This window comes from Hakea prostrata, chromosome 11 (assembly GCF_041222555.1).
Source record: "Hakea prostrata isolate BN-2017 chromosome 11, UWA_Hpros_2, whole genome shotgun sequence".
Lineage (NCBI taxonomy): Eukaryota > Viridiplantae > Streptophyta > Magnoliopsida > Proteales > Proteaceae > Hakea > Hakea prostrata.
The window spans coordinates 15437114-15455030 of NC_142610.1; the positions used below are offsets into that span (position 1 = coordinate 15437114).

Below are 17917 nucleotides of genomic sequence, written 5' to 3' on the forward strand. Positions count from 1 at the left end.
ATGTCATCTTCTGGTAAAATTTTTCTGAAGAGCGTTGAGAATGAAACTTTTGAGATCAATCGATCGGCAGCCCTTCTATCCGACACCATTAAGAATTTCATAGAAGATGGATGCGCTGGTGATGATGATATGGTAATACCAGTACCAAACATCTGCTCTCATATTCTCCCAAAGGTGCTCGAGTATTGCAAGAAACATGCCAATGGCGATCAAGTCAATGGTGATAAGAAAGGGAAAGAAATCGCCGGAGATGACGATCATGCAGATCAGAATTCCAAAGTTGAAGATTTGAAGGAGTGGGAAGCAAAGTACATGGATATCGATCAACAGGATCTTTATCATCTCACGCTTGCAGCATATCATCTAAACATTAAAGGCTTGTTGGATCTGACAGTAGAGAAGACGGCTAGTATGATAAGGGGGAAAACTCCACAAGAGATTCGAGAAGCTTTCAACATCGAGAATGATTTTACTCCAGAAGAAGAAGAGCAGATCCAGAAAGAGTCTGGATGGGCTTTCAAGTGAATGAAATACATGAAACTATACAAATTGGGAAGTAAATTTTAGTATCATTGGTAGGTAAGGGATATGATTGTAGTGGCAGATTTAGTTTGCTCTAGTCTGTGATTGATGTTAGTTTGTTTTTGCGTTTTGAATATGTGACTTCAATTCATTAGGTTTCTCTTGTTTACTGCTTTATGGTGGTTCTTATTCATAGTGAAGTTGCACTTGTTGTTTGTTTTCTATTGAATTTCTCTACACCCACTTCCTCAAAAAGTCCAGATCCTCTCCCACTAGGCAGCCCTTCCTCCCATGCACCCGACCTCACACATGGCCTGCCCGGGGGTACACGGGCAGGCTTGTGTCAACCCAACTGTGAAAGGGGGAGGATGGCAGGACAACCCGCCTAGGAGGAGAGGATCTAAGTTCCAAAAATCATACTAAACATGAGGCAGCCCCTCAAAAATGGTTAAGATTCATGTGAAATGGCTTTTTTATCCTAACTTATTAGCTACAATTACACGAAATGAACAGGGTAGGTTTTCATATCCAAAGTCTTCACTCCTTGGCAGCTCGCTATGTGTTTGAGAATTAGGGTTTAGGTTTCTCGTTACCCCCTCCAGATATCTTTATCTATTCTTCCACACGACTCACCCCATCTTTTTTTGGGAACTTGTACTCTATATCAGGGGGTGGGGACTATTACATTTACCAAAGACAAAGTCAAGGTTAGAGATGCAGGTTATTACCGATTAAGCAATCAGTCAATGGTGACTCGCCCCATTCTTTGTACTTTTACGTGTAGGTGAACAACTTAGTTTCTATGAAAAGGCAAGCTCTCCAGAGCTGATTCATAATGGCAAATACAACATTGCAATGATTCCTAAGCTTTTCTTTCTTCTCCCTTCCTCATCTTTCTTGTTATCTTAGGGTTTGTTTTCTATGTTTTAGAGATTTGGATTTCTTTAAGGGAAATCAATGGGGGAAAGCGAGGTGATGATAGAATTCATGTCTCTTGATCCACTAAAATAACATGTTATGGGGAAATCATGAATTTGCACTAGAAGCTTATCCATCATTGTTTAAAAGGAACCAGCGAAGAAATTCTCACAATGAGCCAGTTTATGCCTGTCGTTATTATAGATAGTTGATTGCAAAAGTGATTTATGTTGATCCTAATTTTCACTCCCACCGTTCCCCTCCACCCCAACCCCATCCAGGAAAAAAGAAAGATCTATATTGATCCTTATGCTGCAACAATCAATTACTTGAGCAAAAGGAGGCATTTGATAAAAGTTGGTCTTTGTGCCTGGAAATTTCTAGGCAAAGACCTATCCAATGTTGGGTTCTTAACCCCTTCACATTTTCATATGATACAAGGCATAACTCAACTTCATATGATAATTATAAAACATGGTTACCTGTGACTGCATGGAAGTGCATGGAAGTGCATGTTGTTGCATAGCCTTTATTGTTACTTGACATCTTGCTTTGACTCTTACAGATCTTTATCCTTCTTCATAAAATGAAATTGTATGATATCCTTGTGTTTCCTAGTTCCTAGACAACAAGTGCAATAACCAAGGCCACTCCCACCACAAGTCCTACACCTGCAGAGTGATCAAGCCATTTGATGAAAAGGGTGACTAAGTAACATTACCATATAAGCAAAACTACATTGGGCACCAATCAGGAACTGGTGCCTTACCATTTTGGCCACTCCCCTTTTGGAAGCATCACCAGATGTGCAAAGTTCATCTTGCCTACCATATAAATCCTGAGAATCAAATGCAAATGACAGAGTCTCCATCATGAATTGTAAACTTATGGTAGCTTATCAAGACAAGCATCATACTAGCAGAGAGACTGAGAGAGATTGAGACCTCTTCCTTGGCACGGGTAGCACTTATCTCTTTCACTTCCTCCACATACAATACAAGATGGATATGGCTTCTTACATGGTTCTTTCCGAACATTTGACTAGAACCAGCAAGGGGCTACCATTAAGTAAGCTAGCTAATTATGATTTCAATAATATAGATTATCCCTAAATATGAATCAAGTTCTTACAATGAACTTAAAATCCCTTCAGAATTGTTTCCATGATACTCAAGGGGGAATCTCTTCTACATGTGGCAATTGAGTAACCAAAATTACTAAGATTGTCAGTGTAATAGTCTACGCAAACTCGCATGTTTATAAGGTAACTTAAATTTCAACAATTGTCTTTCAACTAAGACATCCATTCAATGGTGTCAAAGGCTTGCGCACAAGTAGAGTTTAGTAGGACAATTTTCCTACACAACCTTTCCCCAACATTTTTTTCCTTAGAATTTGTTTCCATACCTTGACCTCAGGCTACAACTGTGGACCACCGACATTGGCCAAGGCTGTTTCAACTAATGGACATCCATTCAACCAGTATATGTTCAAACAAATGAAGCAACTTATACCAAGGGTTCATGCTAGTCTCTGTCTCAATAATTTGTTGGTTTCTCAGTTTTGTGTACTTTTGAAATTCCATTTCAAACCTCTACCCATTGTATGCAGATGATTTATTGTCAACATAAACATCTCAAATGTGTCGAATAATGACAATAATGGTGTGCCATAAATGCACAATAGAGAATGAAAGTGAATTCAACCTGTAAAAAAAAAAACTTGTTACACCTAATTTGGATAAGGCCAACAAACAAGAGTGAACCATTTGGTACGAATAATTTTGGTATTGGCTAATCAAGGAGACAATAATGAACCATTGGGTTCATTCCGGAAAGTGGCATTTCGAGGAGGTCAGCTTTACATAAAGCGCCATGTAGGCAATGTAACGTTACGGAGTGAGAGTTCAAGTGATATCACCAGAGATGTTACTTCTCGGGGAAGAACTGGATGCGTCAGAGCATTTAATGTGCAGCTCCCTGGTCTTGAGAACCTAATGTTAATTGTCAAAACTTCAATCCGCATTAATTGCACGTCAAATCAAAGTATAATGTTAGCGGATATTTCGGATAATATCTGAAGCTAGGTGTATTGCACCAAAAGCTTCTGGAGGAAGATTCAGGCCTTGGCTTCTCCAGCAAGCCAAGCATCACATTCCATCTGGACTCTTCAACGAGCATATGCCAATCTAAGGGATCAGGAGAATCTTCTCCATGAGGGCATCATGGATTCTAAGTATAAAGGTAATGGATGAAAAATAAAATGCAGGGGAGGTGAGTAAAACAACATTTATTCTCCTACAATAACTCTTAGCATTGAATGCTCTTCGAGTGCTAAACTCCTCACTATGAGGTTTTATGTTATCCAAAATTGACTAAATCGTCTAAGGTGGCTTCCTGTCCACAGAGGTGGCCCACTTTCACGGTTCATTTCATGTGGTTACATCTGGTTTAAGATCAGCTCAGGTTGTCTTTGAACCAACTCAGGTCCCGTGCAAATTCAGGAGCAACATAACCATAAAAGGAACACCAATGACGTCGTAAAAGCTGGATCAATGGAAATCATTAATATTTCTCGGACCTAACCACCAAATCAGCTTAACAACGTATTCCATTATTTAAGGAATTTCAGTCAAACCATCATTAGGCAACCTTGGTAGAACACCTAATAAGATCCCACTACTTAATTTCTTTGTAGAATTCTACAGAAATCAATAAAGAACCTAGTCAACAGACCTCTCTCATACAGAGTAAGTAAGAGGACATCCCCTACTACATTTTCCTTCAAAGGTTGATCAAAACTAATTGGGTGTCTCATATGCAATACAATGTCAGTTCTTCAAACCTAAACCCTGCATTTATTTTGTTCAAATACCCTAACATGCATTTACAATGATTAATGATTGTATAATTTTGATCCAAATTCATAACCACCAACTATTCAATCCTAATTTGTGCTTGAAATCCCACAATAGTATATATCTGTGCCTCCCTACTTTTGTTCTATATGCTTCACCAGCAAAAGAACAAGTACTACCAACTTAATAAAGTTAATTGCACTAGATTCAAAAGACTGAAATTATCATAATTTTGGCATGCAACATTCCAACAATTAACTAGAAGTGTTCAGGGCCAAAACCGAATCAAAATGGCAAGGCAACATCAGAGCTATGTGGTTCAAATCATTCCTGTGAATCAAAGTGCTCATTAGAGAGGGTACTTCAGTTATGATGCATAGGAGGGATTGGAAATGGAGAGACGAGACTGAAGATGATCTAAGGGGGAGGCATTGGCCAGTGGGGGAGGGGGTGTGGAGGTTTACCGCCCCCCCCCCCTTAGGGTGGGCATGGGATGAAACACAAGTTAGTTAAGTAACTTAACATTGGGAAGGTATTTCAAATCATTTTCATATTAGAACTAATTATTAAGGTAGACATAATTTAGGCCACCAGGGCCGGGCAGAACAGGATCAACGGGACGCCGTGGGTAAAACGAAGAAATCGGACCCACACGGATCAGTTGGGAGCGCAAAAGCCAGCACCAAAAACACAAGCGTACGTCTCCACAACCAATCTAATTTATTCCCATTGTTTGAAATCTATAGTTTGTTCCGTTTTGCGCCACCACACAGGCCCAAGGGAATCAACACAAATTTTGGCCCAACTTAAGTGAGATATACGGAAAAGAACTCCAATAATAATAATAATAATAATCATAATATGTTGCATAAATCAGTAAACCAGGTTATTATAATCAATTGACTTTTAAATTGCACACCAAACACCTTGAGTTTGGCCCAGATTATTTGGCCTTGACCTACCCTTCGAACCAGAATTCTGAGTACAAACCCCACAAAACTCAAGGTGGGGCAAGGGTAGGTTCATACCATCAAGGCCAAACTTGAACCCCTACCACTAACCCTTGACCTAACCAAAATTTACAATTCAAATCACTGCAAAACTCTCAATTATAGCCAGTGAGACATCCACCACTAATGCACTAAAATTCACAATATGTGAAAATATCATTACAGACTCTTCAAGTGAAAGGGTAGAATTTGGTTTCAAACAAATCAACAGAGAAATACTAGTAAATTTCTTGCACGAATGGGTTCAATTTTTACATTGCATGCACACTTGTAATTACCAACAAGTATCACTATGATGTAAGAAGCAATAAGGGATCATAATTACATTTTGAAAATTGATAGACTGCACTAATTTTTCAAAATTCTCAACAAAGTAACCAAACCTCAACATATTCCAGCTATCTTTGCCCCAGCTTTTTACAGTTTTAAAAAATGATTACATGTATTTGTGGAGATCTTAAAATTCTCCAATTTATGCTGAAGCATTTCATGAATCCATGCAAGCCAGTTCAGTTGACCAATAAACAAAACAGAATAGACCACTTGACCAACAGATGAACTCCTTCCATTTACATGAATCCCACGAGCAGCATCTTCGAAGTGCTCCAACATATGAAACTGCTACCTTGCATGGTTATAAGCATATCACATAGGGAGATCATCTCACAAGAGACTTCATCAGCACTTTTAATCATCTCCCATTCCTGTATGTGACAAAAGAAGTATTTGTTATTTATTATTCCAAGGCTGAGCATTTTTAATGTCAAAAATCTGTATTTAACAAATGATGATACTTGTTTCCATCATGAGAGATCTAGCAATTAATCTAATTCATTCAAACGAGTGTCATGTACGACAAAAACTCAGGCAAACTGTCAAGATAGTTGAAGCAACTTCATCTGGCTGACTTTCAACTGAATCACCAAGGTGGGACTCATTGGTAGGTCCATACCCAATTTTGTAGCAAAATGTTTTGGTTTAGATTACACATACACACTAAGCACACAGAACTCAGTTCAGTCAAGCCTTTTCGCAACTAAATAGGTGTTTTGCTGTTCAACTCTGTTTCAAGCCAGGTTAGTTTTCATAGAGATACCCTCCAGCATGAATAGGGCAAACAATGTAGTTTCAGCAATACGGTAGAAGATATGCAACCAAGAGCAACTCACTATTATCATCAGTCAAAAGGCAAGGTGCACCCTGATCAGCCAGTAAGCAAGAAAACACGAGAAATAGTACAGATCACAGAAATTTTACAGGGAGACTTCCCCTCTTAAAACATTTAGGTTGGCTTGATTACAAGTATGAAAGGGTTCTCAAAATAATCTGAAAGTGACATATCTAATGTCTCAAATACAGTAGTTAGTTGTCTTCAAAACAGAAATCTGGAAGCTACAAGGGAAGGCAAGACTTGACTGAAGCAAATTATGATGGTAAAATATTGCAAAAATCATTTTTTCTCAGCCAGGGTTTCATAGCCCTCAATGCTCTTCTTCTTTACACTGATACCAGCAACAAAACCTAGCTAATAAACCAGGACCCATAGAGGAAGATGAAGAGAACCAAGACAGTATCTGCTTAATCATAAGATTCAGTTTAGTCTATTGTGGTAGATCGCAGTTTATTTATAAGTTGGCTGTCAGCTTGTCAGTAAGAATTCTGCTAACAGTCGACACCTGATCACAGAAGGAATAAATGTAGGGGTCCAACTCACGGCAAACTACTCTCAACGTACATCACAAACTTATTTAGAGGAAGAAAAAAAAAAGACAAAACAAAACAAAACAACTACGTCCTCAATGGGACACTTCCCCTGTCATTACTAATTATTAACAACTACTATAGTGTGCTACATATCTTGACTAGGTAGAAAGCTTTTTTTTAAAGTGAATATGTGATCATGGTCATGGGGCTACCTGATGTCTATCAAACTTTTTACTTGTCCCATTCATCAATGAACACCTCAGGATGCACGGCAGCATTGCTGAAATTCAAAGCCCTTTGGAGCTTCCGATGGTCAAAGACTTCAATATCAATCAAGAAGACTGAGCTAACAGGACGATGATCTGAAAGCCTTAAATCAGCACTCTTATAAACAAGTTGTCTGATACCCTTCCCCAGCCACAGAATACGATCACACCTGAAATAGATGAAAGAAAGGTTAATGCAATGTACATGAGAATCAATTTAAACTTTAGGTGCAATTTACTCTGCCATCATGCTATACTAGTAAATCAGACAGATGAAGGCCTAGTCTACCTCATTTATGAAGTAACTTTTTCCAATACGAACAAATTTCATTCAAGTATGTATACCGAAACAAAAGCATTATGGGTTAAAATACAACAAATATAGCAGTCCACAGAAAAAGTACAGTGATTGAGACCAACCTTGTATAGGTCCAAAGTAGAAGGGCTCTAAAGCTCAAAACCAAATTGTTCATGTATGATCTATCAAACTTTTGTATAGGTCCAAAGTACAAGTACTGCTATTTCCTCCCAAGAAAAACATAAAAGATGGGACCTCTACATTCATAATCCTATAATCATATATATATTGTCACTGCACAGATATCTATCTCTAGAACAATTTGTTTATTTTCCTGCAGTACTAGTACCAGCACTTGTTTCATGATCTCTGAAGATTGATATTTGTTGTATGGACAAAATATAAGACTTCCAAAAACTCTTGTCTTAAGTTTCATTAATATTTGGCATGATCTAATAAAAGTCAAGGAATGTTATCAGATAGGTGTACAAGCACCTGCATACTTTGAATTGAAGAATAAAAAAGTCTGTTCTCCCATGAAATTTTTTTTTTTTTTGGTCACCATGCACCTATGTCTGACTATTCATTTAAAAATAAAAAAAGGAGTAGGCCAAAATTGCCTTTGAATGAACAACAAAATATGAACTTGGATACAACAGAATGGCAAAAGCCACAAAACATAGTTTGTGTAGTTTGACCACATTTAGATGGGAAATGACTTGTATAGTTGAGTTGATATATCTAGGGAACAAGGCTTTTAATTCAACTAAAAAGCCAATTGAACCAATCTATTTTCACCTCCATCCCCCCCCCCCCCCCCACCTTTTTTTTTCTTTTGCACCCAAAAAACAAAAATTGACCAATATTTTGTAAAAACTTGTTTCATTTGCATTGTATACCACTATGTCATTGAATGAGCTTCCACATGGTTCACTTTAAAAATTGATCATACATCAAAATATGTGATCAAATAACAAAACCACTCATGTGGGTTGCAGATGCCATGCACCAAGTCATTATCCAACCGAGAGACAATGCTTTAACTTATGTGAGATGAAAAAGTTATTAATTTTCCAATTTACTTTTGACAGATTCTTATATAAAATACCAATTTGTTTATAATAAAGCATACAAAACAGCAGTCCGCAACACAAACAAAGCAAAGATAAGACAAAATATTATTTGTTGAGATGTTCAGATGATGGGAGTTATAAAGAACATAGTCCCAGATGGTTATCTGGGACCTTGTGTATTCATATACCATTGGGCTATCTCCACCAAATAGCTTAAAAATTTTGGTTGGACCTTCAAATGGCATCTTGTAGGATCCCACATTATTTACATGGTATTGAGCCAAGTCTATTTGTATATCCACATCTGTGGCAGAGCTACACATTCGAAGGACCTTCTAGATGCTAGAAGTCATAGAAGTTCAGTACCACATGGGCTATTTGGGACCCCGGATGCAACTTCATATTCCATGAGTAATCCAGGTTTAGTCCCACATGGGTTACATGGCCCCCAGAAAGTTTCATATTCTGCTGGGTTATCTCCGACTATGGTTTATTCTCTTGGGTTCCCAAGTAATATGTCATTGGTTATCCCAATTATCAAACATTATCCAGTGTCAAAAGTCAACTAGTCATCCAACAAGTCCTCTTTCATATGTCCAAAAAAATATCAACAACAATATCAAATTGTCAATCACATATTCTTCACCATTCAACTGAAAAAAGCACACCATGCAGTTAGGACAACTTGAAGAAGAATTTGACATGCAGTTAGGACAAATTGATCAATGCATGCATAACAAGTGTGCCAGGTATGGATGCATGGCAAGGTTGCTCCATTGTTTTCAGGTGACCAATGCTTCGAGTCAGGAAAAAGCTTCCTGGAAAAACCAGGGGTAAGTCTGCATACAATATAACCCTCCCCAGGTCTTGCAATAGCAGATGCCTCTTGGTACACCTTTTAGTAGGTTTGACAAGCTGCTCTGTATAGAACACAGACACACTTCTTGTCTTCAATTTTGATTTTTAACTTCCCCAAATTTTCTAATTACTACAACATTCAAATGGTCATACTTGTTGCCACAAAGAAAGCCCTACCATGCTGGGGTTCTCTTTTTCTCTCCTTCTTTTGGGCTTTCTCCAACATATGTATCTGAGTTGAGTTCGTATTTGTATGTAGGTGGGAAGTTTATCATCCCCTCCTTCCATCCATCAAAGACGCGACCGCTGCGAAGTTCTTTGCTCAGCTGACACATTCAGAAAAAGTCTGCTATCAAAATTTTGAATTACCATAAGGAATATAAATGGGAATGACTGATACAGGATGGTAGAACCACACAATAGTTACAGTATGGATCCTACATCCCTCCATGCTACAGAGCACTGTTAATTTAATCCAATCTCTACATGGTTTACTGTCTAATAGTGTGGAGTGTTGTGTATTCTGCAAGCAAGTGATTATAGGGTGCATTCGACATAACAAAGAATCAACCAAGCCAAATTGATTCCCAATGAGTAGGAAAGAAAAATAAAAGGGTTGATGATATCAAGCCATTTCAGCCTGGCAAATGCCAAGTATAAGTACACTGCTCTCAGGAATTTGGCCCGGCTGAACTGGCCCAAAATAGGTTTAAACTTTGCTATGAGCCTATGACATCACAGAGAAATCTAAAATACCAAGAGTCTTTACCTGATCACTATTGATAAGTTCATCCCATTGTTTCATAGCCACAAGCTTTCTCACCTCAGCATCCAACATATTAAGCCGATAATTCAAATCCCCAAACCAGAAAATCTGGCTGTTCACCATTCAGAAACACAGTCAAACCAGGTGGTGATAAATCAACTGTAAGTATTTCACCAGCCATGCTAGTGAAATTTCTCAACTTTAATAGTTATACAATGTACATATATGCTTGCTCTCTGGCTAAGATAACTTTGGAGGTGCAATCTGCCTTTTTTTTTCTCTTCAAGAACAAACAACATTTATCTGAAAATGTTTGAATAAAAAGAATGAAAACTTTTTGCAGCCAAGCAAGAATGAAATACCTCACACTATTAAAAAGGTTCCATCTTATTAAAATTAAATTACTATTACATTTACTGCTCCAGAAAGTAAAATCCTTGTCTAAGAAAGAAAGGGTTTGGCTGGGCCCCCCCCCCTTTTTTTTTTTTTTTTTTGGGTGTGAGCTGTCAAACCAATGCACCAACCCTCCTCCTCTACCCAGGCTAAAGTTTTATAAAGTATCTTCTGAAAATGCTTTAATAATTATTGAGAAATATTATCTTTCACATCATAGACCAGTTAGGACAAATTCTAAAAGCACAATGTGTAACAAAAACATAAACAATTAGTAATCTACCAATGTAGCAAGCAGAAATTTCTAATCATCTAAATAACCATTTTAGTAACATCAAACTCATTATTAATTTCCTTCTCTTCCCGTGGAAGAAGATGTAGAACGTTTAACTGGATGACATGATTTGCAAGTCATTACAAACTCTATGCTAGGATCCATATTTATCTATTTCAACTGAGGTCAGACCTTGGAGAAATGGTAGGTTTGCTCACATTGTAACCAAGGGGTGGGTTCAAGTCAGCAAACAGATTCTTTGCAAAGCAGGGGTGAGGCTGCATACATTGTGACCCTCCTAGACCATGCAGTGTTGGGAGATCTATGCAGTCGGTACAGCCTTTTTTTATTTATTTATGTAATTAATACCACAAAGTTCAAGTGTTGCCAATCCTAAACAATCAACAGGCCTTCGAACTTTCAGATTATTCACATATGAAGATGGGGTTGAATTTTTGGTAATTGATGACTGAATTCATGCTAGATGTAAGAGAAAGAATGATTCATTTTCTATAAAATACTCAGAGTATTTGAATAAAATAAAATAAAAAATTGGGTTCAACAAAAAGCAAAAAAACCAGAGGGCCAAGGACAGCAGAAAAATTAGAAGTCATCTCTTCCTCTGGCTCATTTTCGCGTTTTATAACTTGAGCTTAACAGAAAACCTTGACTCCTATGTTTGAAGTCTTCCCTGAAGATTGAGATAGAAAATATGGATCTACTTGATTTCCAGCTTTTTTTCTGCTTTTAGTAAAGCACAGAAGACTTAGCCAATTCAAACTACTTGAGAGGAAGAAAGGGAGTGGAGTATAGTAATTAAGTAATCTGTCATTAATATTTGGATTCAAAGGCACGAATTGACCCCTATACTTGGCATGGAGTCAGCATAGGACAAGAACTGAGAGTTGGAAATCCATGGTTTAATTCTGACTCAAATAAATGCAGGTATCTTTGATATACAGACACTCCATAAAATACTAAGACTTTCCTGCTGATGAAAATTTTAAACAGAAAAAACCGGTTTCCTATAATAATCAGGTACTGGCAATGTGAAATTGAAAAAAAGTGGTAACAAAATGCTCACTCATGAGATGGAATATTCTGTGGTTGATCTGCATCAATGATTGAAGAGAATTTGGTGCGTCGTAAGATTTCATTCACATCAGCATTACGTCTTTGTTGATCCCCCACCTTATGACCAGATGTTAAATGTGAACAAACAAAACACAGCCGTGTTTGGAAAAGAGACATACTAACTGAAACAGATCCCTGCATCCAAGATACACCAAGTAACATTAATATTAAATATTCAGTACAACAGGGTAATAATTGACTTCAGCATGTACAATCGAAGTTATCAGAAACCTTGTTTCCCATGTAGCCCATGAGACCGACTCCCACCGGTGAAACCTTCAAGTTATTTATGTGCCTCCTCAACCTCCTATGAACCCAAACTGATACATAAATTCCCACCATCTGCTTGCTGACAATGCGCACATATTTAGAACGGGTCTTCACAGTCACTGCTTTGCTTTCAACTTCACAATGCTCCTTTTCTGCTTCTAAATGATATTCATCATCTTCAGATGAACTTTCAGAGTCATTAGAAAAAGAAAGCACTTCAGACTGATCTTGCTGCTCTGTCCACATCAAACCTAGGTTTCCCGAACTACTGTATACTCGTCTCATTGCACCATTCAATTCTGAATTTTGATTAGTGTAAACTAGAGGCTTCTCCATCCAATCAGAACCAATTCTTGCCGAACTGCTAAAGACTCTCCGCAACCCTTTGTTGGACGAGATAACTAGGGGCTTCCCATCTAATGGCCGTTCAGGCCAATCTAGTAAACCATTAATGTCAATTTCATAAGTTTTCTTTATCTGAACCTTATTTGGGTTACTAGCCATTTCTTTAACATCTTGTATTCCAAAGTCACTGACATTATTGAGAGCTGCAGAATCCTTGCTAATCACCTTTACTTCAGGAGTAGCTATCTCACCTGCAAGTAAATCATCAGTAGCAGACGCCCTCAATTTTGGCGAGGATGGGCAACTGTAACATTTATGTCTTGTTTCAGGTTGTGGAGACTTATTCAGGGTCCTCCGAATGATTGATTCCCATTTTGGAATTGGACTGTTATCCTCTGCCCCCAAAACATTCCCAGCATTTAAAGGGACCACCTCTTGGAAACTGTAGAGGAGGATAGATAAGCAATGTCAACCCCAATAAATGTATTGATATTTTCATCAGCCAAAACGTAAAAACAAGTGCGCACATGGAGTTTATAGAAAATAGTTATTAGTGCTCAAACAGACAACAAAACTTGGCATTTGATGGAATAAAAAAAAAAGGAGGAATGTATATGAGTACAAACAGAACAATGATGTGCTGATGGGCTTCAAACCAATGATTTGGGGAGAAAAATAAAAATACAGCCTCAGCATTCAAAATAAGTACAAGATGCAGAGGCAATTCACAGTCGCTACAAAGAGTCAGATATTATAATTGCACGTAGCAAGAAAAAAGGATACTGAGGATTATTATAAGTTGAACAGTGCTATGAATAACATAAACACAACAATCGTTGTAAAAGAATAATGATGCAACAAGCCATGCGATGTCTTCCATGACAAAATATAAAAAAAATTATAGTCAGTTGAGATTCGAGTCTCAAACCATCATCATGGTGGCTTGCTCAAATGTTGTCAAGAAGGATGCTCATAGTGTTGAAATTAAGATCTCATCAAAGAGGTTGATCTGAATACAACAGCTACCATTACATCAAATCACCATACAGGCCTACTAGATGGTAGGCCACAGGCAGACAGAGAGCTGCCTGTTCACCAGATGTGGTTGGAAAACTTTAAAAAGGATAATACAGAGAGAACAAGCAGAGTGGATAGCAGCTCATTCACTTGATGAGGTTGGAAAACTTTGACAAGATCATACAGGGAGATAATTAGATGACCAATGAGAATGCATCTTTGGTTATGGTTCAGACGGGATCCTGAGCTGCAGCAATACCGGAATACATTTTGGCTTTCAGATAATAATTAAACATATCTTAGGATTTATGGGAGGATTTTAGATTAAAAGCAATGTTATATGTTTCAGATAAATGTAAACAGTCCTTTTTTTCATTTCTCAATGGACTTTGTCCTATGTTCAGCAGGCATTCATGAAACCCTAGAAATGCAAAGGGATTCATCAGTCTGAGGAAATACTCACCCAAGGACGTACAAGTCTGCAGGTTCTTCCATACAAAGCCATTCTTCAATATCAGGTTCCTCATATGGGAGTCTTCCAGCAACATTCCATGAGCCTATTGTCACCCTAAATAACCACAAAGGTTACAAGAGAATCAGGAACAATATCCATTGTTTTAAAAGCAAAACTAGCCACCCAAAAAATAATAATAATAATAAATAAAAGCACCAAAAAATGCACTGCCTAGTTTCTAGCTTTGCCCATCTAAAACTGGTACAAGTCACACATGCTTCCAAAAACTATCAAAAACAATTTATGCACAAAAAAATTTAAAAATAAGAAGGAAAACAGCCACTTCAAATGGTGTGCAAGAAAGCTATGCCAGTTAGACATTATTTTGCTCCACCCAGTCTTTAAAGTCCCATCTCCCATTAGACCCAGTTGAACCTGCCCATCATATCAAGTTATCAACCAACTATTTAGAACTATGCCATTTTGCACATGTGTGTGTTTTGGTGGAGGGGAGGGGGTTCAATTTCCTGTAGGACCCCAACCATTTTTATTTTAAATAAAATATAAATTTGAGACCCCTGATTGTCTGGGTCAGCTGATCCAAATCCAGATTGGCTGAGGCCGAGCCCCACTTTTGATTGATCCGGATTGGCTGATCCTTGTTACTAGGGTTAAAGCCGATTCTGATCCAGATAAGGATCAGCTAGGACTGTCTGGAACAATCGAGATCCTAATTCTGGCTTTTTATATTGGCCCAAGACCCCAACAGTACAGTTGCATTGGGACTAAGGCATACACTTCCACATCCAACCTCTAGTTTGTTGAGGACATCTTTTGCTTACTTCACAGGTTAATTGAGGTTTCTTTCTTGCACATCCCTCGATCCAGCAATGGGGAAGCTCACTTGCTAGCCAAGGGAGCCATGAATATGAGAGTTTCTAAACATGGTGGGGTTCTTCACCAGTTAGTTGTTCTAGTGCTGTACCTAACTGGAGAGTTTATCTCCTGGTTGTCTTCTTAATAAAACCTTCTTCCCTTCCTCCAAAAAGGAAAATAGTGCAATTTTTCTTCTTCTTCTTTTTTTAATTTGAGAAGGGAACCAAGAAAAACCAAAAAAGAATTAACAGGGACTTTTCCAGGCTGCATGAAAAGAAGAGTAGCCAACCAACAGCCAAACCTGACATCCTTTGTATTTATGTATTGAACGCGCAGAGTTTCTGAATTTCTTCTTCTCCTATGACTCAGCAGATAACTCTTGGAAGGAGTTCCTATAAAAGTTAAAATTAACATACAATAAATTACAAAAACAGAGGAGATAGAAAGAATTGGCAGTTGTCCCATGTAATAAGCCAAACAAAGGAAAATTTTTAAAGTTTGAAGATCCATAAACTAGACTAGCTGACTAAAGATACGTTGCCTAAATTCTGAAAATGCTACTTCTACTCTTCTTCTGGCAAAGCAGCAGAAGTAGAACAAATAATATATCTCCAATATAGGAGTTACAATTGAATAATCACAGACAAAAAAACACGGGGAGATAAACCCAAAAGATTGTCAGGCGATGTCTGTTAGTCAGAGACCTCACAAACAAAAAAACAAAAGTTGCTTTTAGGTACAGCATAGTGTAGACTACTGTAAAGGAAAGATTATAAAGACAAAGCTTCAATTTAAAAAGAAAATAGCAGAGTTTTTCTTTTTTTCGGTAGAAACAGCTGAGTCCAGATCACATGGAGAACAAATTATAGAAATATAAAGTAATCATTGCCTGAAGCTTGACTTGGTCGGACAAATTGATTCCCTGACATTCTGAAAAACTGATGCCCAGCCATGCGTTCTTGTTCATGTTTAGGAGAGAATCCTGAAGGGAAATCAGAAAGAAAAAAAAATAAGACAGCAATGTTAACCATGATGAATACCCAATTTCACATATAGTTGTCACAATTATTAAAAGCCTACCATCATCTTCACTTTCCGTCTCGGGATCAACCTCATCTTCACTGAATTCATGAACCTTTGGTTTGATATTTAACCATTTCTTCGCAACAATGGAAGGCCAGAAGGCCTGCATGCATTCCCAGTTAAGAGTTAGCCACCATAAATTTGAGAAGGCAATTGAAAACCAGTACACCTAAGTATCAAAACACACGGTAGGTACCTCTGAACGCTTTGGTTTTCTTTCTCTCATTCTTCCTCCACCAAACTTGCAAATTTCTGAAATAATGAATCCACAAGAAAGAGCAAGAAGACACAGCTCTTAGCTAAAACACAAAACGCAGAGTTGTAATTTTATACTGTTCTTGTAAGTCAAATAGGATAATTAATAAGCTTTCCGTCCACTGGGATTATCTTATGCCACCATACAAAAGATTCATAGTAACAACCAAATATAAAAGACAGAACCAGTGTGGCCGACTTGAGCAGACATCCATAACCTCAAGTTGCAGAATGATCTCATTGGTTCATTCCACGCGTCATTCTTCAAAGCTTGGAATATTGAACCACACGATGTTGAAAAATTAAGAAAAGAGAAAAATGGTCGTTGCAAAAAGTCCAGCAGTCTTTTTCACTACAGAACACAAATGGTACAGCTACTACCTCAGCTAAGCAGAGTGGGTGAGGAAAAAAACACACTAAAAGGCCACTAAGAAATCAAAAATTAACCAGCTAAGATAATGCAGTCCACTGAAGAGAGATAACCCATTTATAACAAAAAAAAAATAAAGAATGAAGCAGCAGCACAATTCAAGCACAGAAGACAATAAAAAAAAAACAAACGAAAAAACAATTCTGAATTCCCAGAAGGTAAACTCGTCTCTGTAGCAACAAAACTGAACTGGGTCGCTATAAATTAACAGATTGGGTCCCAATTACGCCTAAATTATGTTTAGGCAACCGACTTAAAAGCGGGTCATGCTCTACCAAATGAACACATGCACACGCTAAGAAGCATTCAAATCATATAAAATAAGGGCAAACAAAAGATTGATTATGACAGACAACCAGTTTAGTCTTGAGACTTACTTTTATTAGAAGAAATTATGAAACTTCCTTGTTCATATTTTCTTTAGATTGTCATGACCCACCAACAGTAGACCCAGAAAAACAGAAGATTTCATTGAATAATCACTTCTTGAATAAAAAAATTCAACAAATTCAGGTCAAATGGGTGGTGGGTTCTTATGTAAAACATGAATAAATGCAACACAGCTGGTTCAGAGTAGACGGCTGAGAAGGTAGTAAAGCTGTGATCCTCTATGGCATTATATAGAACACAAAGAGGACAACAGTGGATAAGATAGGAAGGAATACAGGATTAAGGTAATCAAAGAAAAACGACACAAGAAGTTGTTCAATAGCGAAGCACACACGAGAGCAATGTAAAATCAAAGTGGACCCACACCGCACTGTATGAGGAAGTGATGGATTCATATTCGAACTCTGAATCCCATGAAAGCGAGATCGATTTAAGAAGTCTTCCATGACAGCCATGGAACGAGGAAAATGAAACTGAAAGGGAAATCGGTAAGGTAAGATTTCTGTAGATTCTTTCGCATTCATCTTTTTCTCTGTTCGTTATCAATCAAATAGGGGACCTCAATTCATTCTAAGGGGAAAGATGCTTTTGTTCGATTGTTCAATACGATTGCTTTTTCAGATTTCACGACGACAGAGAAGCCACGCAGTGTCGAGTCGGAGTGAGACTTATCTGAATTGGAAAGGTTGAAAAGCAGGAACCAATCATTTCGATCCAGCTATTA

At 37.8% G+C, this 17917-nt stretch overlaps 1 protein-coding gene and 1 pseudogene across 2 annotated transcripts; one reads left to right on the forward strand and one right to left on the reverse strand.

Moving 5' to 3' along the window:
• On the forward strand, positions 1–656 carry LOC149000361 (SKP1-like protein 11 pseudogene; annotated as a pseudogene).
• Positions 657–5186: 4530 nt separating this feature from the next.
• Positions 5187–17917, reverse strand: LOC149000362 (type I inositol polyphosphate 5-phosphatase 2-like). 2 transcript variants are annotated; one of them, XM_089139649.1, is made up of 12 exons: positions 17181–17917; positions 16315–16370; positions 16116–16221; positions 15925–16017; positions 15337–15427; positions 14169–14273; positions 12305–13130; positions 12024–12208; positions 10276–10384; positions 9684–9832; positions 7224–7447; positions 5187–6011 (listed from the first exon to the last, which is right to left on the reverse strand). In XM_089139649.1, exons 2-11 carry the CDS (start codon positions 16342–16344, stop codon positions 7243–7245), a joined length of 1899 nt encoding a protein of 632 aa, XP_088995775.1. In that variant the 5' UTR covers positions 16345–16370; positions 17181–17917; the 3' UTR covers positions 5187–6011; positions 7224–7242. The 2 variants fall into 2 exon arrangements, with proteins under 2 accessions (XP_088995775.1, XP_088995774.1); XM_089139648.1 differs by lacking the exon at positions 17181–17917 and adding an exon at positions 16560–17168.